Source organism: Hemibagrus wyckioides, linkage group LG14 (assembly GCF_019097595.1).
Source record: "Hemibagrus wyckioides isolate EC202008001 linkage group LG14, SWU_Hwy_1.0, whole genome shotgun sequence".
NCBI lineage: Eukaryota > Metazoa > Chordata > Actinopteri > Siluriformes > Bagridae > Hemibagrus > Hemibagrus wyckioides.
Genome location: NC_080723.1, coordinates 13,567,405 through 13,592,159, shown reverse-complemented (window position 1 = coordinate 13,592,159; position 24,755 = coordinate 13,567,405). Strand labels below are relative to the sequence as shown.

General features: G+C 37.3%; 1 protein-coding gene and 1 long non-coding RNA gene across 2 annotated transcripts; both read right to left on the bottom strand.

Annotated features, from left to right (window-relative positions):
* On the bottom strand, positions 1 to 24,431 carry LOC131364298 (receptor-type tyrosine-protein phosphatase eta-like). The gene is made up of 9 exons (XM_058407405.1): positions 24,273 to 24,431; positions 19,814 to 19,856; positions 19,414 to 19,674; positions 9,106 to 9,366; positions 7,125 to 7,373; positions 5,933 to 6,226; positions 5,658 to 5,757; positions 5,455 to 5,507; positions 1 to 491 (listed from the first exon to the last, which is right to left on the bottom strand). The coding sequence occupies exons 1-9, from the start codon at positions 24,333 to 24,335 to the stop codon at positions 385 to 387; spliced, it is 1,431 nt and encodes a 476-aa protein (XP_058263388.1). The 5' UTR covers positions 24,336 to 24,431; the 3' UTR covers positions 1 to 384.
* On the bottom strand, positions 10,326 to 13,607 carry LOC131364299 (uncharacterized). Its single transcript, XR_009206449.1, has 3 exons — positions 13,257 to 13,607; positions 11,659 to 13,167; positions 10,326 to 11,569 (listed from the first exon to the last, which is right to left on the bottom strand). It is a non-coding gene; the product is annotated as an uncharacterized LOC131364299 (long non-coding RNA).
* Positions 24,432 to 24,755: the final 324 nt, after the last annotated feature.

Below are 24,755 nucleotides of genomic sequence, written 5' to 3'. Positions count from 1 at the left end.
TTCAATTCAATTCAAAAAACTTTATTTATCCCCAGGGGGCAATTTACAAAGAAAAGGAATTTGATACAGTTGCAAAATGTGTTTATAAAAATGTCACAAAGTCCATAACCCTATATCTACTATATCTATGTATATCTACTATAGATTTACAGAAGAAATAAAGACTGATTAGCAAAAGTGATAAATTATTATGTTTAAGGCTTTGTATTGCCCAATAGTGAAAACCATTAACAATAAAAGCAATAACAAACACAGCATTTGAAATAGGCTTATGCTCATGAGATACGGAAAATTATGGCAGGGATGGATAAAAAAAAAGATGGCAAATTCTTTTTTAAATGATGGTGAGCCACATGCATTCAGATGTAATCGCTGAGGGTTATTTCAGAGTTTACTATTTACTATTTCCATGATGTTCGAATTGGTGGCAGAATCTACAGCAGGTCTCTGTACATGAGCCAAGTTCATATAGGTTGCTTGCAGGTCAGAACCTGAAAATATAAGACCAGAAACTTAGAAAAAGCTCTTAATTACAGTAAGAAACACATAAGTTCCCCTTCAAGGGAAATTGATACTGCATCCTGGCTGACACTATAGGAACACTTCATTGAGGTTTTTTTTTTTTATCTGAAGCTCTGTCTGCATACACAGCAATTTATTGGCTCGGATAGGACACGTGACAAAGGGAATACGTGCCATTGAGTCCATATAAGGGTATCTACATCACATTACTCCAGCTTCTTTGTCTTCAGGAAGCACTCTGTGTATGTTTGGGTCAATTGTCTATCCTGTTTGTCTAGACATTTTCTATGGAATTTTATATATATACATATATACATATACATATATATCTAAAAGACTAGGGGAAAAAGTGATTTTGGTGAGCAAGCAATTTAAGCGGTGTTTGCATCCATGCCCCCGCTATATCATGGAGGATGACACACACTCTTTTTGTGTTGTTTGTTTGGGAGGGAGCATGCCCTGCCCTGAGGGAGCTGGCTGTGTGCACTGCGAGAGGTTTCCCTTTCGCAAGCTCTGAACTTGCTTGGCTGTATTTTCTGGCCAAGCTTCTGTGCTTCATGGCTCGGGTTTCGTGTCTGCTGAGGTGTGCTTCATTCATGGGGTTCGCAGGTCGAGTTGGCGGTAACAGTACAAGAGACAGGTCTTCCCCTTTACTTTGTATGCTCCCCTGACTCCGATATCCCTGTTTCAGATTCTGGAGCCCCCACTGCAATTTCTCCTGATCCGTAAGAGGATATGTTGTTATGCTCTGAGGTCCTCGATGATCCCCTCCTGATCTGCCACCGCAGTTTTTTGTGTTCGAGGAGCTCCTTGAGCTACATTCAAATTTGCCTGAAGAGAAAGTTAGCATTGCTCATTCTAAGCTTGATGATTGCGTCCTGACTTCAGACCATGTGCCACCTCCATGCAGGTGACTGCTGTTTTTCTCAGCTCTCCATGCCATGGTATTGAGGTCCTGAGGGAATCCCTATTTTGCCCATATGTTTTCCCTGGCCACCTCTAATTATGCGGCCATTGTGGGGTTTGAAGTACAGTGAGGGAACAATTATTTGATCCCTGCTGATTTTGTATGTTTGCCCACTGACAAAGAAATGATTAATCTATAATTTTAATAGTAGGTTTATTTGAACAGTGAAAGACAACGAAAAAATCCAGAAAAACTCATTTCAAAAAAGATATACATTGATTTGCATATTAATGAGTGAAATAAGTATTTGGCCCCTTCGCAAAACATGAATTAGTACTTGGTGGCAAAGCTGTTGTCACTCCAGGACCTTAATGTGCTTCTTCCTGAGCCACTCCTTTGTTGCCTTGGCCGTATGTTTTGGGTCATTGTCATGCTGGAATACCCATCCATGACCCATTTCCAAAGCCCTGGCTCAGGGAAGGAGGTTCTCACCCAAGATTTGATGGTACATGGCCCTGTCCATCGTCCCTTTGAAGAGGTGCAGTTATCCTGTCACCTGGGGATGGTGTTCTTGGGGTCATAGGCAGCATTCCTCCTCCTCCAAACACAGCGAGTTGTGTTGATGTCAAAGAGCTGGATTTTGGTCTCATCTGACCACAACACTTTCACGCAGTTCTCCTCTGAATCATTCAGATGTTCATTGCAAAACTTCAGACGTGCCTGGACATGTGATTTCTTTAGCAGGGGGACCTTGCGGTTGCGGCAAGATTTCAGCCCTTCACGGCGTAGTGTGTTAACAATTGTTTTCTTGGTGACTATGGTCCCAGCTGCCTTGAGATCTTTGACAGTGATTCCTGTGTAGTTCTGGGCTGATTCCTCACTGTTCTCATGATCATTGAAACTCCACGAGGTGATATCTTGCATGGAGCCCCAGACCAAGGGAGACTGCCAGTTATTTTCTGTTTCTTCCATTTGTGAAAAATCACACCAACTGTTGTTACCTTCTCACCAAGCTGCTTGGTGATGGTCTTGTAACCCTTTCCAGTCTTGTGTAGGTCTACAGTCTTGTCCCTGATGTCTTTGGACAGCTCTTGGCCATGGTGGAGAGTTTAAGAGAGTGCTCCTAATCTCAGCTTGTTACCTGTATAAAAGACACCTGGGAGCCAGAAATCTTGCTGACTGATAGTATCAAATAGATCAAATACTTATTTCGCTCATTAAAATGCAAATCAATCATAGACTGATCATTTCTTTGTCAGTGGGCAATCTACAAAATCAGCAGGTGATCAAATACACTACCAGTCAAAAGTTTGGACACACCTTCTAATTCCATGGTCTTTCCTGATGTTTATTTCTTTCTACATTGTAAAACAATGCTGAAGGCGGCCGAAATACACAATAATCTTGTTTGAACAGTTGATATTGAGATATGTCTGCTACTGATGCTCTGTAAAGCCTTCATAACAGCTCTAATCTGAGGTGCTGTTAATTGGTGATTTCTGAGGCTGGTAACTCTAAATGAACTTCTCCTCTGTAGCAGAGGTAAGTTTTGGTCTTGCTTTACTGGGATGGTCTTCATGTGAGCCAGTTTCATCATGGTGCTTGATGGGTTTTGCAAATGCACTTGACAATACTGTTCTTGCAAGAACTATTCCAGAACACCTGACCTTCGTGTCTTAAAATAACACTTTCTTGCTTAATGACAACGGCGAGGGAGAAAAATTTCTAGTCTTGAGAGACAGTGAGTGGAAAACAAATGTTGCTTTTCTTGCAGATGTCACAGCTCACCTAAATAAGCTGAACCTGCAACTTCAGTGTGACGGGAAACATGCTGATGACCTGTTGGGCTGTGTTGAGAGTTTCAAAATGAAGCTAGGACTGTACACCTCACAACTGAAAGATGGTGATTTAACTCACTTTCCACTTCTGAATGACGCATGTGAGGGTGTACTGGACGTACAACAGAAAGAACGATTTGTTAAAACTGTCAATCAAATGCAGGAAATATTCATCTCTCGTTTTTCTGATTTTGAGAAAATAAAATCTGCAGGACATTTCATCAGAGAGCCATTCACTTTCCCTGTGGAAAAAATCAAGGACTTGGCTGCAACTTTCGGTTTGCCCCGCCGCTCACTTGAAGATGAACTGATGGATGTTCAGGCTAGAAGACACTGTACCGTGCAGCAGTCATCCTCAGTTGCAGAAATGTGTCGAAACATCTCTGGACAAAGCCTCAGATTATTAAGTTCAAAAGTGGATCTTTGGATCAACATACATTTGTGAATGCACATTTTCTGCAACTTTCCTGCCTCGCTGCCTTTGGCATTTCAGGAGGTCAGTTGGGTCTGCTCCCGCTCCTTTTTCTTGCACAGTTCTGTCCCCAGGGTTAGCGGTGAAAGAGGTGTCAAACTCATTATGATCTCCCCAGCTCCCTGAAACAGCGAGCTGATGAGATCATAATGAGGTCGACACCTCTTTCACCTCTTGTTACAGTGTTCTAATAATTTGCACCTGATGTGGTAACCTGTAGGTAATTTTATCAATTTTATGTACAAATAAATGTGGGGGTGTCCTTAATTTTTCCTCACAAGAAATTGGATTTTTTTCAAATGATATTTTACAGATAGTTAAAATACTTTTCTTTGGTTCTATTTGTTTATTTATATTACTTGACTCTTTCAATATTGTTAAAATGAAGATCAAAAGCCCATATGTTTAAATATGTTAAAAAAACATACAGGGTTTCATGGGGTGTGTGTGTATTGTATAGTGTGTTATGTCACGTGTATATTGAATAGATGTTACTTCAACAGCTCAAAATCATTGTTGTGCTCATCAAACCATTCCTGAACCATTTTTGCTTTGTGTCCCGCTAAAAGAGGCCACAGCCATCAGGGTAGCAAAGTAACATCTGCATGATGGCAAGACCAAGGTTTCCCAGGAGAACATTGCCTGAAGCATGACACTGCCTCCGCCAGCTTGCCTTCTTCCCATAGTGCATCCTGGTGCCATGTCTTCCCCTGGTAAGTGACACAAACGCACCTGGCCATTCATGTGATTTAAAAAAAAAAGTGATTCATCAGACCAGGCCACCTTCTTCCATTCCACCTTCTTCTTCCTTGGCGGTCCAGTTCTGATGCTCACATGCCCATTGTTGGTGCTTTCGGCACAGGGGTCAGCATGGGCACCCTGACTGGTCTGTGGCTATGCAGCCCCATGCGCAGCAAACTGAGATGCATTGTGTATTTTGACACCTTTTTATCAGAACCAGCATTAACATCTTCAGCAATTTGAGCAACAGTAGCTTGTCTGTTGGATTGGATCACACGGGCCAGCTTTAGCTCCCTACGTGCATCAATGTGCCTTGGCCACCCATGACCCTGTTGCGGGTTCACCACTGTTCCTTCCTTGGACCACTTTTGATAGATACTGATCAGTGCAGACCAGGAACACCCCACAAGAGCTGCAGTTTTGGAGATGCTCTGATCCAGTCTTCTAGACTTCACAATTTGTCCTTTGTCAAACTCGCTCCTTATGCTTGCCCATTTTTCCTGCTTCTAACACATCAACTTTGAGGACTAAATGTTCACTTGCGGCCTAATATATCCCACCCACTAACAGGTGCCATGATGAGGAGATAATCAGTGTTACTCACTTCACCTGGCAGTGGCAGTAATGTTATGCCTGATTGGTGTATATATTTATATATGTATGTATACAATAGAGAGATAGACAGCTATAGAGCATACTGCATTTCTATTTAAAAGCATATTTCATTCTAATTTTACATTTACATTTCTGGCATTTGGCAGATGCCCTTATCCAGAGCGACTTACATTTTATCGCATTTTATATAACTGAGCAATTGAGGGTTAAGGGCCTTGCTCAAGCTTGGTGAACCTAGGATTTTAACGCATAACCTTCCGATCAGTAGTCCAACACATTAACCACTAAGCTATCACAACCCCCCCCCATATAATTTTTAACATAAGCATACATCAAATTTCTTATATTCACTGACTCACTTTCAGTAGGCACTTTCATCTCATTCTGGTTAGGACTGTGGTGGATCTGGAGCCTATCACAGAAACAAAACACATGAAAAAGTGAAAAAAAAAAAATGAAACATACAAAATGAAATCATTCACCACCCCAACACTTTAGGGTTGAGATTCATAACAGCGTATAAGTATTTGAAGTTTCACTTGATAGAATCACATAGTCTCACCTTCTCACAATGACAATGATGATAACCATGATAAAAAGGCAGATGATGGGTAACACCACCCCCAAAACAATTGGAACAGTGTTTGCTGTAGAAGATGGCTCTTTAAAGATACAGTACAAAAATACAATTGATTATTTTCTTACATGCATAAGGAAAAATGTCTATTCAACTTATCAGTCATGTTAGCTATACAGGGCTATTAATATGAGCTATTCACTATAAGTTTTAGACTACACAATACGTGAAAAGGACATGAAAAGAATTAAATCACATGCCTGTAATGCCTATTGTGCAATTAAAGTTCCATGTGCCACTGTCACCACATCCAAGGGTTGAAATAACCAAACTATAAGTGGTGAAGTATTGTAGGTTTTTAGAAAAAATGTGGTTACAGACATTTTTGCACTGTGGAATGAAGTCACTGATTGTTGGACTGAGACTGATTGTTGGCCTGAGACTGATGTTGAATCCTTCGTTGTTGCCTGGAGGATTCTGCCAAGTTAAGTTCAGCAACGCTGTTGAAGAGCGATTTGGTCCTTTACAGATTATGTCAATGACAGGACTTGCACCTTGAGGAATCATATATTTACAAGATTAGACAAATTTAACAAGAACACAGAAATATTTCAATTGTAATATTGTTCATCAAACCGAGCATTTTAATGGTACTCAAAATGAGAAAGTGATTAAAAACACTGTTGGCTCTCCTTGAAGGTACATACACATAAGGTTTTACATATGGTGCTTGGGGAAAAAGGTACCACTTCTTTGTTTTAGTAAAAATAGTAGAAAGATTACATTCACACATTATTTTTTGTATTTTAGGTAGAAGATATTGCATATAGCAATGGACAATAATGCATTTCCTATTACTTTAACAAATTAATTTTGTAGTCTACATCTTAAATAAGATAAGCACCTGGTGGTGCCTAAAAATCCATTTATATATGCACTGCAGTTTCTATTGTGAATGGATTAATCATGCTGTTCGAATGCATATGAATACATTTTAGGCGTATTTTTGAGTGATAGATCAGTAGCATACTGTGAGTTGTGTACATAATGTGAGATGCTTTACATTTGGGAGTTTGCTCTAAGAGGGGATCTCCAAATGCAGTAATGCAAGTGCAAATTAAATAAAAGTGCAAATTAAATTAAATAAAAGTAAATAATAAATATTTTGTATTACACATGTTGCTCCCAACATTTGTGCCTTTACAACCATGTAAGTTCAGGAGTGTTGACTTGACATGAAGGTGCAATAAACAAAAAGTGGCAACAAAGAGTCCTTAAATGATTTACATGTATTTTTCTACTTTGCCTGCCCCAATGTAGAAGATATTTAGTGAAGAAGGTTAATTTCTTACTATTACATGTTATCAATATCTCTGAGGTTACAATGTGTATACTCAAAAGTGTCTAAATACTTTCACATTTCACTCTCACATTTAGTCATGTGAAACATACCTGTGCAAGTGGAAACTTTAACCAGAGATCCTTCTGTTTTATTATCAGCAGCAACAGCTGATACTGCAAACGTGTAATTTGTTCCAGGTTCTAGATCAGTGATGCTAATGTTAGTTATGTAACTTCTTGTATTGTTGTTCATCCACTGCACTCTAAAAAAAGACCATTCTCCTGAGGGTACATCCCAGCGCAGAACCATGGATCTACTTGTGACTTCAGAGGATATGAGATTTTTTACAGAATCTGGCTCTGTGGGAAGAGTTGTGTGTTACAGAAGAAAGTATAAAAAGAAGAATTAACTCTGGATGTTAAAAGTCCAAAAAACCTACAACAGTATCAAACAAATATTCAATGACATATACTTCGTTTAACAGTAGAATAAATGTGGCTTTATATAGCTCAGTAGCAGGAGTGCAGGTGTTCATAGGGAGTCTCACTGACATACTATGTTTTATTTTAAAGTAATTACTGTGTCCAATTTAGAATTTCTGTGATTCTATAGGCAATAAAATGATGAACATGACCCTGCTTACTGTTTCTTGTCTGCCAGCTCCACCCTGCCCTCATCCACCCATCAAAACAGAGTACATGGGTTCAAAATCATACAGAAACTAGTCTTGAGCTTCAGTTAATGTTGCCATCAAACATCATAATGAGTGTGATCTTTGTGCTTGAATGTTGGTACCAGATGGGCTGATATGGGACTTTCACATAAAACAGTTTCTAGAGTTTACACAGAATGGTACGGAAAAACAAAAAACATCCTATATGCTAAGGGTCTGCAGGCTGATACAACTTGTGGATGAGTTCAGAGGAGAATGATCAGACTGGATTGAGGTGACAGGAGGTCTATAGTAACATAGTAACTCAAACAATTACAACCGTTAAGAGGAGAAAAGCATCTCAGAACATGCAACACATCAAACCACCAGGGAGATGGGCTACAAGTCCAGAAGAACACATTCCTCTCAGCTAAAAATAGTCAATTTATTCAGCAAAACTTGACAGCTGAAGACTGGAAAAAGACCAGTTTCTAATCTTCAGCAGTCCAGTTTGTGTGTCACTGATAATATCAGATTCGTGTTCTTGCCTGACAGGAGTGGAACCCAATGTGGCCTTCTGCTGTTGTAGCCCATATCTCTCAAGATTTGTTGGTTTGTGTGTGCTGAAATGCTTATTCTCACCGCTGTTGTTATCTGAGTATTACTATATCCTTCCTGGCAGCTCCAATCACCACTGAACGGTCAGTCATTCATTGTTTCATGTATGAATATGTGTAAAAACATGCCATGATCAAAGTCACAGACATGTTTGATATAAACTTAGCTGAAGCTCTTGACCTATATTTTTATTTTTTGCATTGTACTGCTGCTACATGATTAGCTGATTAGATAACTGCATAAATGTACAGGTGTATATGTGCTCCTAATATAATGGGTGGTGAGTCTATTTAATTGAATTTAATTTAATTCATTTTTTATTAGGGTAGTGTTTTATATTTTTTATTTGGGGCCTTTAAGGGTGTAGTTCTTTTTAGTTTGTTAGTGGTCTTAGGTTTTTTGGTTGTTTGTTTGTTTGTTTTTTGGGAGGGGGTGGACTTGTGACATAATTATTAAGATATCCCACGCACCTCTTGTTATGCTATGCTATTACCCTATGACATACGTGATTTGCAGGGTCATCTTTACATACTAAACTGCCATGTGATTCCTTCTGTTTTATTATTTGCAGCAACTGTGTATCATGGTGCTGCTGTCTGAAGTATGACTGGAAGGAAAGCTCATACTGGATTACATAACGAGAGAATTTACCAATTGGCCCAAGTACACAACAATAAAATACAGGATAATAATAACATTGAATTAAATGCAGTGGCATTAACTGTCAGGCTCTGTAAAGTCAAAGGACCATTAAAATGAACAATGCTCAGAAACTCATTTTTTCATCAAATGAGTACAAATGAAAAAATTCTGAAACATACTTGTATAGACTGAAAGACTAATTGCTTCTCCTTCTGTTATATTATCTGCAGCAACAGCAGATATCAGGATGGTGTAATTGACTCCAGGATTCAGATCAGTAATGTTAAAGAAAGTGTTTGTGGTTGTTGAATTCAATGTTTTGTTGTCATTACTCCATTGTACATTAAAGAAATATCTTTCTCCTACAGGTTGAGTCCAGTTCAGAAACAATGAGCTTGTTGTAATTTCAGTCACTCTGAGGTCTCTTGGAAAATCAGGTTCTGTGAGTACAGGTTAGAGGCCATTGAGTCAGAAAGTGACAAAAATTAATATGAAACAAACAGTAAATAATGAATTTCACAGTGAATCTGAAGCCTGTACAAAAAAGGGTACAATATGGCAGAGGCTCCAGGTATACACTCCTTAAAGAAAGTACCCTGAACACAGCATAGAAGTGTGGACATCATGCAATTCTACCTGCTGCACCAGCATGCAGCCATAATACCAAATTACTTATGATAACTCATGGCTTACTTGTGTAGGTAGAAATGCAGCTGTAATTTTCTTCGGTTTTATTATCTGCAGCAACTGCAAACACTTTGAATGTGTACTGTACTCCAGGAGTCAGATTAGTTATGTTAATCCAGGTGATTTCAGTAGTCTTATTGACTGTCATAATGAAATTGTCATATTGGATTACGTAATGGGAAATATTCCCCATTGCCTTAGTCCAATCCAGTAATATAGAGGTGGTTGTAACATTAACTGCTATAAAGTTGCTAACAGTGTCAGGCTCTGTGAAGGCAAAAGAAAGTTCATTAATATAAACAATGTTCAGAAATTTCTTTTCTCATCTAATAAGAGCATAATTCTCTAAAACATACTTGTATAGACTGAAAGACTAATTCCTTCTCCTTCTGTTATATTATCTGCAGCAACAGCAGATATCAGGATGGTGTAATTGACTCCAGGATTCAGATCAGTAATGTTAAAGAAAGTGTTTGTGGTTGTTGACTTCAATGTTATGGTGTCATTTCTCCACTGTACTTTAAAGAAATATCTTTCTCCTACAGGTTGAGTCCAGTTCAGAAACAATGAGCTTGTTGTAATTTCAGTCACTCTGAGGTCTCTTGGAACATCAGGTTCTGTGAATACAGGTTAGAGGCCATTGTGTTAGGAAAATATATGCATCTATATGAAAGAAACATAACTTACAAATAATATACTATAATAGGTTTATTGTTACAGGTTAGAGGCCATTGAGTCAGTAATTGACAAAAACCAAAACGAAACAAACAGCTAATAACAAATTTCATGCCTTCAGTCAAGTTCAATGATCACTTAAACCAGGACAGGTTCAAAGAGGATCTGAAGCCTGTACAGGAAAAAACAGGTCGAAAATAGGAATACACAATCTATTGGATGACACTCAACTCTAAGGCACCATGTACACACACTTTCACAAACAGTGGCAATTTAGATTAGCCAGTCAATCCACTGACAGTTTTGGGAGGTGAGTATGAACAGGAAAAACCTGGAAAAAAGCCCCATAAATACATTGGGAAACATGCAGAGAAACTCCGCAATGACAGTACCCTGAACACAGCGTGGAACTGTGGACACCATGCAACGCTACCTGCTGCACCACCTGCTGACATAATACAAAATTACTTATGATGTTCTGGCAATGTTTCTAACTCATGTCTTACTTGTGTAGGCTGAAATGCAGCTGTAATTTCCTTCTGTTATATTATCTGCAGCAACAGCAGATATCAGGATGGTGTAAGTGACTCCAGGATTCAGATCAGTAATGTAAAAGAAAGTGTTTGTGGTTGTTGACTTCAATGTTATGGTGTCATTACTCCACTGTACTTTAAAGAAATCTCTTTCTCCTACAGGTTGAGTCCAGTTCAGAAACAATGAGCTTGTTGTAATTTCAGTCACTCTGAGGTCTCTTGGAACATCAGGTTCTGTGAATACAGGTTAGAGGCCATTGTGTCAGAAAGTGACAAAAATTAATATGAAACAAACAGTAAATAATGAATTTCACAGTGGATCTGAAGCCTGTGCAAAAAAGTGTACAATATGGCAGAGGCTCCAGGTATAAACTCCTTAAAGAAAGTACCCTGAACACAGCATAGAAGTGTGGACATCATGCAATTCTACCTGCTGCACCAGCATGCAGCCATAATACCAAATTACTTATGATAACTCATGTCTTACTTGTGTAGGTAGAAATGCAGCTGTAATTTCCTTCTGTTTTATTATCTGCAGCAACTGCAAACACTTTGAATGTGTACTGTACTCCAGGAGTCAGATTAGTTATGTTAATCCAGGTGATTTCAGTAGTCTTATTGACTGTCATAATGAAATTGTCATATTGGATTACGTAATAGGAAATAATCCCCATTGCCTTAGTCCAATCCAGTAATATAGAGGTGGTTGTAACATTAACTGCTATAAAGTTGCTAACAGTGTCAGGCTCTGTGAAGGCAAAAGAAAGTTCATTAATATAAACAATGTTCAGAAATTTCTTTTCTCATCTAAAAAGAACATAATTCTCTAAAACATACTTGTATAGACTGAAAGACTAATTCCTTCTCCTTCTGTTATATTATCTGCAGCAACAGCAGATATCAGGATGGTGTAATTGACTCCAGGATTCAGATCAGTAATGTTAAAGAAAGTGTTTGTGGTTGTTGAATTCAATGTTATGTTGTCATTACTCCACTGTACTTTAAAGAAATATCTTTCTCCTACAGGTTGAGTCCAGTTCAGAAACAATGAGCTTGTTGTAATTTCAGCCACTCTGAGGTCTCTTGGAACATCAGGTTCTGTGAATACAGGTTAGAGGCCATTGAGTCAGTAATTGACAAAAACCAAAACGAAACAAACAGCTAATAACAAATTTCATGCCTTCAGTCAAGTTCAATAATCACTTAAACCAGGACAGGTTCAAAGAGGATCTGAAGCCTGTACAGGAAAAAACAGGTCGAAAATAGGAATACACAATCTATTGGATGACACTCAACTCTAGGGCACCATGTACACACACTTTCACAAACAGTGGCAATTTAGATTAGCCAGTCAATCCACTGACAGTTTTGGGAGGTGAGTATGAACAGGAAAAACCTGGAAACAAGCCCCATAAATACATTGGGAAACATGCAGAGAAACTCCGCAATGACAGTACCCTGAACACTGCGTGGAACTGTGGACACCATGCAACGCTACCTGCTGCACCACCTGCTGACATAATACAAAATTACTTATGATGTTCTGGCAATGTTTCTAACTCATGTCTTACTTGTGTAGGCTGAAATGCAGCTGTAATTTCCTTCTGTTATATTATCTGCAGCAACAGCAGATATCAGGATGGTGTAATTGACTCCAGCATTCAGATCAGTAATGTTAAAGAAAGTGTTTGTGGTTGTTGACTTCAATGTTATGGTGTCATTACTCCATTGTACTTTAAAGAAATATCTTTCTCCTATAGGTTGAGTCCAGTTCAGAAACAATGAGCTTGTTGTAATTTCAGTCACTCTGAGGTCTCTTGGAACATCAGGTTCTGTGAATACAGGTTAGAGGCCATTGTGTCAGAAAGTGACAAAAATTAATATGAAACAAACAGTAAATAATGAATTTCACAGTGAATCTGAAGCCTGTGCAAAAAAGGGTACAATATGGCAGAGGCTCCAGGTATAAACTCCTTAAAGAAAGTACCCTGAACACAGCATAGAAGTGTGGACATCATGCAATTCTACCTGCTGCACTAGCATGCAGCCATAATACCAAATTACTTATGATAACTCATGTCTTACTTGTGTAGGTAGAAATGCAGCTGTAATTTCCTTCTGTTTTATTATCTGCAGCAACTGCAAACACTTTGAATGTGTACTGTACTCCAGGAGTCAGATTAGTTATGTTAATCCAGGTGATTTCAGTAGTCTTATTGACTGTCATAATGAAATTGTCATATTGGATTACGTAATAGGAAATAATCCCCATTGCCTTAGTCCAATCCAGTAATATAGAGGTGGTTGTAACATTAACTGCTATAAAGTTGCTAACAGTGTCAGGCTCTGTGAAGGCAAAAGAAAGTTCATTAATATAAACAATGTTCAGAAATTTCTTTTCTCATCTAATGAGAACATAATTCTCTAAAACATACTTGTATAGACTGAAAGACTAATTCCTTCTCCTTCTGTTATATTATCTGCAGCAACAGCAGATATCAGGATGGTGTAACTGACTCCAGGATTCAGATCAGTAATGTTAAAGAAAGTGTTTGTGGTTGTTGAATTCAATGTTATGGTGTCATTTCTCCACTGTACTTTAAAGAAATATCTTTCTCCTACAGGTTGAGTCCAGTTCAGAAACAATGAGCTTGTTGTAATTTCAGTCACTCTGAGGTCTCTTGGAACATCAGGTTCTGTGAATACAGGTTAGAGGCCATTGTGTTAGGAAAATATATGCATCTATATGAAAGAAACATAACTTACAAATAATATACTATAATAGGTTTATTGTTACAGGTTAGAGGCCATTGAGTCAGTAATTGACAAAAACCAAAACGAAACAAACAGCTAATAACAAATTTCATGCCTTCAGTCAAGTTCAATGATCACTTAAACCAGGACAGGTTCAAAGAGGATCTGAAGCCTGTACAGGAAAAAACAGGTCGAAAATAGGAATACACAATCTATTGGATGACACTCAACTCTAAGGCACCATGTACACACACTTTCACAAACAGTGGCAATTTAGATTAGCCAGTCAATCCACTGACAGTTTTGGGAGGTGAGTATGAACAGGAAAAACCTGGAAAAAAGCCCCATAAATACATTGGGAAACATGCAGAGAAACTCCGCAATGACAGTACCCTGAACACAGCGTGGAACTGTGGACACCATGCAACGCTACCTGCTGCACCACCTGCTGACATAATACAAAATTACTTATGATGTTCTGGCAATGTTTCTAACTCATGTCTTACTTGTGTAGGCTGAAATGCAGCTGTAATTTCCTTCTGTTATATTATCTGCAGCAACAGCAGATATCAGGATGGTGTAATTGACTCCAGGATTCAGATCAGTAATGTAAAAGAAAGTGTTTGTGGTTGTTGACTTCAATGTTATGGTGTCATTACTCCACTGTACTTTAAAGAAATATCTTTCTCCTACAGGTTGAGTCCAGTTCAGAAACAATGAGCTTGTTGTAATTTCAGTCACTCTGAGGTCTCTTGGAACATCAGGTTCTGTGAATACAGGTTAGAGGCCATTGTGTCAGAAAGTGACAAAAATTAATATGAAACAAACAGTAAATAATGAATTTCACAGTGGATCTGAAGCCTGTGCAAAAAAGTGTACAATATGGCAGAGGCTCCAGGTATAAACTCCTTAAAGAAAGTACCCTGAACACAGCATAGAAGTGTGGACATCATGCAATTCTACCTGCTGCACCAGCATGCAGCCATAATACCAAATTACTTATGATAACTCATGTCTTACTTGTGTAGGTAGAAATGCAGCTGTAATTTCCTTCTGTTTTATTATCTGCAGCAACTGCAAACACTTTGAATGTGTACTGTACTCCAGGAGTCAGATTAGTTATGTTAATCCAGGTGATTTCAGTAGTCTTATTGACTGTCATAATGAAATTGTCATATTGGATTACGTAATAGGAAATAATCCCCATTGCCTTAGTCCAATCCAGTAATATAGAGGTGGTTGTAACATTAACTGCTATAAAGTTGCTAACAGTGTCAGGCTCTGTGAAGGCAAAAGAAAGTTCATTAATATAAACAATGTTCAGAAATTTCTTTTCTCATCTAATGAGAACATAATTCTCTAAAACATACTTGTATAGACTGAAAGACTAATTCCTTCTCCTTCTGTTATATTATCTGCAGCAACAGCAGATATCAGGATGGTGTAATTGACTCCAGGATTCAGATCAGTAATGTTAAAGAAAGTGTTTGTGGTTGTTGAATTCAATGTTATGGTGTCATTTCTCCACTGTACTTTAAAGAAATATCTTTCTCCTACAGGTTGAGTCCAGTTCAGAAACAATGAGCTTGTTGTAATTTCAGTCACTCTGAGGTCTCTTGGAACATCAGGTTCTGTGAATACAGGTTAGAGGCCATTGTGTTAGGAAAATATATGCATCTATATGAAAGAAACATAACTTACAAATAATATACTATAATAGGTTTATTGTTACAGGTTAGAGGCCATTGAGTCAGTAATTGACAAAAACCAAAACGAAACAAACAGCTAATAACAAATTTCATGCCTTCAGTCAAGTTCAATGATCACTTAAACCAGGACAGGTTCAAAGAGGATCTGAAGCCTGTACAGGAAAAAACAGGTCGAAAATAGGAATACACAATCTATTGGATGACACTCAACTCTAAGGCACCATGTACACACACTTTCACAAACAGTGGCAATTTAGATTAGCCAGTCAATCCACTGACAGTTTTGGGAGGTGAGTATGAACAGGAAAAACCTGGAAAAAAGCCCCATAAATACATTGGGAAACATGCAGAGAAACTCCGCAATGACAGTACCCTGAACACAGCGTGGAACTGTGGACACCATGCAACGCTACCTGCTGCACCACCTGCTGACATAATACAAAATTACTTATGATGTTCTGGCAATGTTTCTAACTCATGTCTTACTTGTGTAGGCTGAAATGCAGCTGTAATTTCCTTCTGTTATATTATCTGCAGCAACAGCAGATATCAGGATGGTGTAATTGACTCCAGGATTCAGATCAGTAATGTAAAAGAAATTGTTTGTGGTTGTTGACTTCAATGTTATGGTGTCATTACTCCACTGTACTTTAAAGAAATATCTTTCTCCTATAGGTTGAGTCCAGTTCAGAAACAATGAGCTTGTTGTAATTTCAGTCACTCTGAGGTCTCTTGGAACATCAGGTTCTGTGAATACAGGTTAGAGGCCATTGTGTCAGAAAGTGACAAAAATTAATATGAAACAAACAGTAAATAATGAATTTCACAGTGGATCTGAAGCCTGTGCAAAAAAGTGTACAATATGGCAGAGGCTCCAGGTATAAACTCCTTAAAGAAAGTACCCTGAACACAGCATAGAAGTGTGGACATCATGCAATTCTACCTGCTGCACCAGCATGCAGCCAAAATACCAAATTACTTATGATAACTCATGTCTTACTTGTGTAGGTAGAAATGCAGCTGTAATTTCCTTCTGTTTTATTATCTGCAGCAACTGCAAACACTTTGAATGTGTACTGTACTCCAGGAGTCAGATTAGTTATGTTAATCCAGGTGATTTCAGTAGTCTTATTGACTGTCATAATGAAATTGTCATATTGGATTACGTAATAGGAAATAATCCCCATTGCCTTAGTCCAATCCAGTAATATAGAGGTGGTTGTAACATTAACTGCTATAAAGTTGCTAACAGTGTCAGGCTCTGTGAAGGCAAAAGAAAGTTCATTAATATAAACAATGTTCAGAAATTTCTTTTCTCATCTAATGAGAACATAATTCTCTAAAACATACTTGTATAGACTGAAAGACTAATTCCTTCTCCTTCTGTTATATTATCTGCAGCAACAGCAGATATAAGGATGGTGTAACTGACTCCAGGATTCAGATCAGTAATGTTAAAGAAAGTGTTTGTGGTTGTTGAATTCAATGTTATGTTGTCATTACTCCACTGTACTTTAAAGAAATATCTTTCTCCTACAGGTTGAGTCCAGTTCAGAAACAATGAGCTTGTTGTAATTTCAGCCACTCTGAGGTCTCTTGGAACATCAGGTTCTGTGAATACAGGTTAGAGGCCATTGAGTCAGTAATTGACAAAAACCAAAACGAAACAAACAGCTAATAACAAATTTCATGCCTTCAGTCAAGTTCAATAATCACTTAAACCAGGACAGGTTCAAAGTGGATCTGAAGCCTGTACAGGAAAAAACAGGTCGAAAATAGGAATACACAATCTATTGGATGACACTCAACTCTAGGGCACCATGTACACCCACTTTCACAAACAGTGGCAATTTAGATTAGCCAGTCAATCCACTGACAGTTTTGGGAGGTGAGTATGAACAGGAAAAACCTGGAAACAAGCCCCATAAACACATTGGGAAACATGCAGAGAAACTCCGCAATGACAGTACCCTGAACACAGCGTGGAACTGTGGACACCATGCAACGCTACCTGCTGCACCACCTGCTGACATAATACAAAATTACTTATGATGTTCTGGCAATGTTTCTAACTCATGTCTTACTTGTGTAGGCTGAAATGCAGCTGTAATTTCCTTCTGTTATATTATCTGCAGCAACAGCAGATATCAGGATGGTGTAATTGACTCCAGGATTCAGATCAGTAATGTTAAAGAAAGTGTTTGTGGTTGTTGAATTCAATGTTATGGTGTCATTACTCCACTGTACTTTAAAGAAATATCTTTCTCCTATAGGTTGAGTCCAGTTTAGAAACAATGAGCTTGTTGTAATTTCAGTCACTCTGAGGTCTCTTGGAACATCAGGTTCTGTGAATACAGGTTAGAGGCCATTGTGTCAGAAAGTGACAAAAATTAATATGAAACAAACAGTAAATAATGAATTTCACAGTGAATCTGAAGCCTGTGCAAAAAAGGGTACAATATGGCAGAGGCTCCAGGTATAAACTCCTTTAAGAAAGTACCCTGAACACGGCATAGAAGTGTGGACATCATGCAATTCTACCTGCTGCACCAGCATGCAGCCATAATACCAAATTACTTATGATAACTCATGGCTTACTTGTGTAGGTAGAAATGCAGCTGTAATTTCCTTCGGTTTTATTATCTGCAGCAACTGCAAACACTTTGAATGTGTACTGTACTCCAGGAGTCAGATTAGTTATGTTAATCCAGGTGATTTCAGTAGTCTTATTGACTGTCATAATGAAATTGTCATATTGGATTATGTAATGGGAAATATTCCCCATTGCCTTAGTCCAATCCAGTAATATAGAGGTGGTTGTAACATTAACTGCTATAAAGTTGCTAACAGTGTCAGGCTCTGTGAAGGCAAAAGAAAGTTCATTAATATAAACAATGTTCAGAAATTTCTTTTCTCATCTAATAAGAGCATAATTCTCTAAAACATACTTGTATAGACTGAAAGACTAATTCCTTCTCCTTCTGTTATATTATCTGCAGCAACAGCAGATATCAGGATGGTGTAATTGACTCCAGGATTCAGATCAGTAATGTTAAAGAAAGTGTTTGTGGTTGTTGACTTCAATGTTATGGTGTCATTACTCCACTGTACTTTAAAGAAATATCTTTCTCCTACAGGTTGAGTCCAGTTCAGAAACAATGAGCTTGTTGTAATTTCAGTCACTCTGAGGTCTCTTGGAACATCAGGTTCTGTGAATACCGGTTAGAGGCCATAGTGTTAGGAAAATATATGCATCTATATGAAAGAAACATAACTTACAAATAATATACTATAATAAGTTTGGTATACGTATAGCGTCTCCTATGACATCAGGATCTGTGAGTATGGGTGTGATTACGTAATGGGAGCGTTCCCCATTCAGTCCATAGAAGTTGTAACATTAACTGTTGTGATTGTGCTAGCAACACCAGGCTTTGAAATTTAGAATTTCATTTGTATTCGTATAGGATTAAAGAACAACTGATTTTCTTTGTTTTATTATCTCCAGCATTGTCTCATATCACAAGACATAATTTACTCCTTGATTGAGATTAGAGAAAGAAGAAATTCATAGTATCTCGAGCTGCTCAGTTCAACCTAATACTGTCATGGCTCCACTGCAGCTGACACACAGTGTTATGGATGGCAGTTTTAACATTTTGATCTTTGATCTTTGCTGTTTTTTCCACCTTGATAAAACAGTATTGCTTCAAGAGACAGTTCAATACTTACCAAATTTGCATGTGCCTTAGCAGTGTGCTTTCACTTTCTGACCTACCCATAAACCATTATCATGTAGAGCACTGTTGAAATTCACTTGCAAATAATTCAGACAATTGCTGATGTCAACCAGTAATCCTCAATCCTAAGCAACATTCTTATTATGAACGCGCACAGCAAAGACAGAGCCCCTCTCAAGCTTTCTTTACAGTATGGTAATTGACATTAATGATGCTATACAAGCATGTGGACACATTACAGATACTACCAAAGAAGTCTATACAAGTTATTTTTGTGAACATATGCATGTTTGCTGCATCTAATATATACATGAAAATAAAAGAACCTGCGATTATTCACCTCTATTATCAAAATGATTTTATAACTTAATGTAAAGTTCAGGACTTACTTGTGAATGCTGAGGTTTGAGCTGGTGCTCCTGTAGTTTGGTTATCTGCAGCTACTGCAGTAACAGTGAATATGTAGTTCACTCCAGCAGTCAGACCAGTGACAGTGTAAGATGTGTTTGAAGTGTTACTGCTGTTATTCACACTGTCACCAGTCCAGTTTACTATAAAGAAGGAGCTGCTCCCATGTGGCTCATTCCAGGTTAGATACACAGATGATGACGTTTTGTTAGAGACAGTGAGACTGCTGATATTATACAGATCTGTCAACCATTAAAAAATGTTATCAGTGTTCAACTTGATAGTATAGTATATTCATTATGTTGCAGTTTTAAAAGAAGCAATGCTATCATAAAGTTCCAAATGAATATTGTGTAATGTTTACTACACTACAGTACTTACATGCACCTTCAGCAACAAGTAAGCCAAAGCTAAAAGAGAGAAGCTGAAAGAGACATGAAATAAGGTAATCAAGAATGTTCAAGAGGCAAAAACAACTGGTCCAGAACACTAATGGATTTTAACATTTAAAATGTTGGTTTTTAATTTGATATAGCCATCAAAACAACAGGATATTGTCCTAGATGTTTTAGATATACACTGGCAAGAAAAAGTTTTGAAACACATTTATGTATCTTTATTGTCTTTTTCTGGTTTTATTCATTCATTATTCATTTAATTTTATATTAAATGGCAAAAAAAAACACAAAACAATGAACAAAATTCACTTTCCAGCAGTAATGCCTGACAAATCTGTAGCATTCTACTGATCAGTTTTTGCAGATATGCAGTAGCGATATCCACCAAGGCCTTCTGCAGCACTTCCCAAAGGTCTGCTGTGCTGGTTGTGCAGTGTTCTCGAACTCGTCTGTACAGCTTCCCCCACAACAGTAAGATGTTGTTTAGTCAACAAGACTTGGTTTAAGTCATCTAATGTCCACTGTGCAACTTGGCCAAGTGAGACTTTCCTTTTGATTTGACAACCTTAATGGGGTTTTTTTTTTTTTTTAGCTGAGTCTCCAATGCACAGTGTCTGTGCACACTGGTTTCTCTCTTGTTTTTTTCAGCCAATTCAGGAGCAGTGAGGCATATGTTTCTAAAGGAGGACACTTGTAAGTACTTGTCTTCTTGGGCAGATACACTTCTGCTGTGTCTTCGGTCCTGATTGGATCCAGTTGCAGCATGTCTCTAGAGACCTGTCTGTTGTAATTTGTCTTAACAATAAGACATATTTTTTACAGAATAATGAAAATTTGTCGATTTTATTTGTTTTCTCTCACAATTGTTTTCTGTTCTTGCAAATGTATTTAAATAGACTACTGTCTATCAAAAGGGAAATAAGAAGCTTTGGGATACTGAATCAATTGTATAGTTAACTGGAGTATTTGAATTTTAAAACATAACCTTTAGTAGATAGACTGTATGAAATCATTTACACTAACACTGGGAATTTCCACATTATTTCCATGCCCAGAAGTTTGGTGTACATAATCGTTTTACACTTTGTGCAGCCCATTCCAGTCTGTGCGAAATCTGGTTGTATTTCTACATCTAGTTTCAAGCTCACTGTCCCTTCTTTATTTCTTAGATGCCTTGTAGGTATAAAGACATGATGCTGAGCTGAGAATTCCTGTAATAAAACTTCCTAGTTCCTTGTTTATTGCTTTTTTTTTAAACTATGACATTTATTTCATGTCCTATTAAGGGCAGGTTATTTTTAAGTTTGTCCACAGTTAATAGTTTTATGCACCAATTTGACAAGAAAAAAATTAGGATACATGCTAAGATTTTTTTAAGCTGCTGCACAACATTTGTGTTTCCTCATATAAGAACTGTCTTTTGTTTAAACTTGGTCACATTTAAAGACAATAATGTTTTCAACATTGACACACAATTCCATGCAGTTGAAAAATCATTGTAAATAATAATGTGTGGGAAAAGGACAGGATTTTTTAACATGTCTAAAGTCCATATTTAAGGGTTAGGTTTAACTTAGGGAGAACAATGGGAAATTTTAAAAAATTATCATTCAATCATTCAACTACTGCCATGGTTATTCCAGAAATGACACTGAACTACATTACACATCAGCCCCAACATGTCCAGGTCGCATATCCTCATCACTTCCAGTGCTCTGTGCTATGCCTAATAAACTCCCCTGTTTAAGTCATGCTTTCTTTGGCCTCCATTTTGTGTGTACATAGTGTACACCTTTTAAAGAAATCATTAATTTCTTGGCCAAATCTTATAGAGATTTTCACTGAAAATGACAGATCACTCTCCCTATGGAGGAAAAGATGTTTTCACACCTGAGCCATCCACATTTTCACATTTAAGGCCATCCACACTAAAATTTCTGGAAAAACAGATAGTTGCAAAGCCTCAAGTTTAACACTGATTAAGTAGCAAATGGTAGTTGTTTTGTGAAAAGTTATCTTTGAATTTTAGATGGTTGACTGACTGATTAAATTGTAAAAGATGATGTTTTTTTTTGTTTTGTTTTTTTTACATTTCAGTGTAAACATACAATAATGTCTTGGTGTTTTTTCATATGAACTTTGCCATTTATATGTATACATTTCCACACTCATATGTCCACATTTATGGCTCCTTCATTCAACTGAATGTGTTTATCTAAGTTTCTCTTTGAAGCTAAAAACATACGTTGAGAGTGAATGAGAAGAATCTTCTAAGATAAACAAAGCTGCCTCTGTGTCCTATCTGCAATCGGTCTTGCTACATTAACCACAGTGACAATTTTGATTCACTTAAATTAGATTTTAGAGTGTTTGAGAGATCAGTTGGTCACCTAAGACCAGCTGAAAAAGGTCATTTTAATGGCATTTGTTATGAATCATTCGATACAGGGCAGCGGAGTTAGTGTGAATATGTATTAGATTAAAGACAGGTTATTCTAACATATTAGTGCAAACAGGGAAGCAAAAATACCGCTTGTATTACTGATTAAACCACTTCAGAGACATTTTAATAGCAATATATGACAGCTTCCTTATTACAAGCAGTAGCAAAACTCCGTGGCTTTAATCATTAAAAAAATAGAAACTAGTAAATGTTCAACCAATCCACCAAAATCCACTCACATTTACTTTCATCAGAACAACAGAATAATGTTATCCAGTCTTCCCTTAGCTCACAGGGAGCAGAAAGAGCTCAGTCCTGAGTCCACAGCTGCTATCATGACTTTTCTAAATGTCTTTTGCATTGAAGCCATTGCATATAGCTACAACAATATAATGTGTTACGTTGCAGTGAGCTGTATGCATTTAGACAATCTACTAAAAATAAATAAATAATTAAATGCATTTTCAGCTGCTGTGGTAACCTCAGTCTGGTATAACTTTTTTGGATGATAAGTCTCAGAAGTTTGCTACACCCTACACTTCAAGCATTGCTAGTACTAAGGTTTCAGGACCTGGGACAGGAGCAACAATTGCATAGAAAATCAGCAAGGTCCTATTCCGAGGAAGTCTTTAGATAAATAGACCTTATACCCCATGGTTAGCCTTCTCACATTAATGCTCACTTTAATAATTTGTCTGTTGTCTGTTGTAAATTTGTCTTAACAATAAGACATGTTTTTACAGAATAATAAAAGTATCTACCGCAGTTGTGTTTTGCCTCTTCTGTTCTTGCAAATGTATTTAATTAGACTACTGTCTACAAAAAAAAAAAACCTCTCCCCTCAAAGAAATAACAAATTTGGGACACTGAATCAGTTGGATAGTTAACCGGAGTATTTGCATGTTTTAAAAGAAACACTTTGTGTGGAATCATTTACGCTGACACTGGGAATTTCCACATTATTTCCATGCACACAATTTTGCTGTACATAATCCTTTTCCAGCCCATTTACAGCTGTGCTAAATCTGGTTGTGTTTCTACATCTAGTTTCAAGCTCACTGTCCCTTCTTTATTTCTTAGATGTCTTGTAGGTATAAAGATATGATGCTGAGCTGTGAGTTCCTGTAATATAACTTCCTAGTTCCTTGTTTACTGCTTTTTAACTATGAACTTTGTTTCACTTCCTATTAAGGGAAAAAAAAAAGTTATTTTTATGTTTGTCCACAGTTATTCCATAATTTAATGCACAAAATTTGCAAGAAAACATTTAGGATACATGCTAAGATTTTTTTAAGCTGCTGCACAACATTTGTGTTCCCTCACATAAGAACTGTCTTTTGTTTAAACTTGGTCTCATTTAAAGACAACAAGGTTTTCAACATTGACACACAATGTTCCATTCACAGCAAGACACCACACTATCAAAAACACTGTCTACAAAAAAGTTTAAATTATATTCATAAATTGATAAATTGTTATATATTCTGTTGCATAAAACATCTGCATTCCATCTGACGGGTTATTAAAGACAATATGCCCCAGTGATTCAAGGTTTGTACCTCAAACCGTTTAACTCTACCATGAGACACATGAATCCATAATATGCTATTATAAGCAATAATATGTAAACAAAAACTTGTCCAGTTTTGGCCTAGCCTTTAAAAATACAGTATTACATCCACAACAGCCCCAAATCACTGTGAAGTTTCATATAAAGTTTGCTAAAACACCCTGTACATTTTGATATTATTATTATTATTATTATTATTATTATTATTATTATTATTATTATTAAAAGATATAACTCATCTAAAATCTGTTCATTAACGTAATCATCAGCATAACAACTAATCACCACACTGCGTAAAAAACCCAGGTCACATAAAAAACAAAAACAAATTAAGCTGTCACAGGCAATCATATATTGCTAACTAATGTTTACACCCCAAATACTTATTAAATTAGTAAAAAAAAAATTTTACTAATGAAAAAACCTTACCTGAAACAGAAAAGGACTCAGGGGAGTCCTCTGACGGTTTTTGCTTAATGTACAGCGTTTCATGATGCCTGTTGAGCCCTACTGACTGCTGAAGCCTTACATGTGCTGTTTAAATTGTGACGGCAGTCAAGAAGTAAAGTGTGTGTGTGTGTGTGTGCAACCTACATGAGTATGAGTAAAACTTTAGAGCAGGGCTCTCCAACCTTTTTTCCCTCAGAGCTACTTATTACCATTAACCAAACCAGCTGAATAAGCTATTTTTGTGTGAACTGAAAAAAGGTTATTACTGTCAGATTTTGTTCAAATCAATTCTGTTATTTATCAACAAATTGTTACTTACAAGTCCCCTTTGGTATTGAAGGTAATATTAATTTTGAAAACAGGGACCTGAAATTGTACTAGACTTTATGTAGTTAAATAATAGTATTTTTATACCAGTCATATGCATGTGCAATGGGAAATATTAAACAGTACTTTACTAAG

What these genes read in the sequence shown, in the direction of transcription:
- LOC131364298 (XM_058407405.1), bottom strand. Translation starts at nt 24,335, where the DNA reads ATGAAACGCTGTACATTAAGCAAAAACCGTCAGAGGACTCCCCTGAGT. An exon ending in TCAAACCTCAGCATTCACAA is followed by an intron (nt 9,367 to 19,413) that starts GTAAGTCCTGAA and finishes CTGTACTCACAG; the next exon opens with AACCTGATTTTCCAAGAGAC. An exon ending in GATGAAAGTGCCTACTGAAA is followed by an intron (nt 492 to 5,454) that starts GTGAGTCAGTGA and finishes TTATATTTTCAG; the next exon opens with GTTCTGACCTGCAAGCAACC.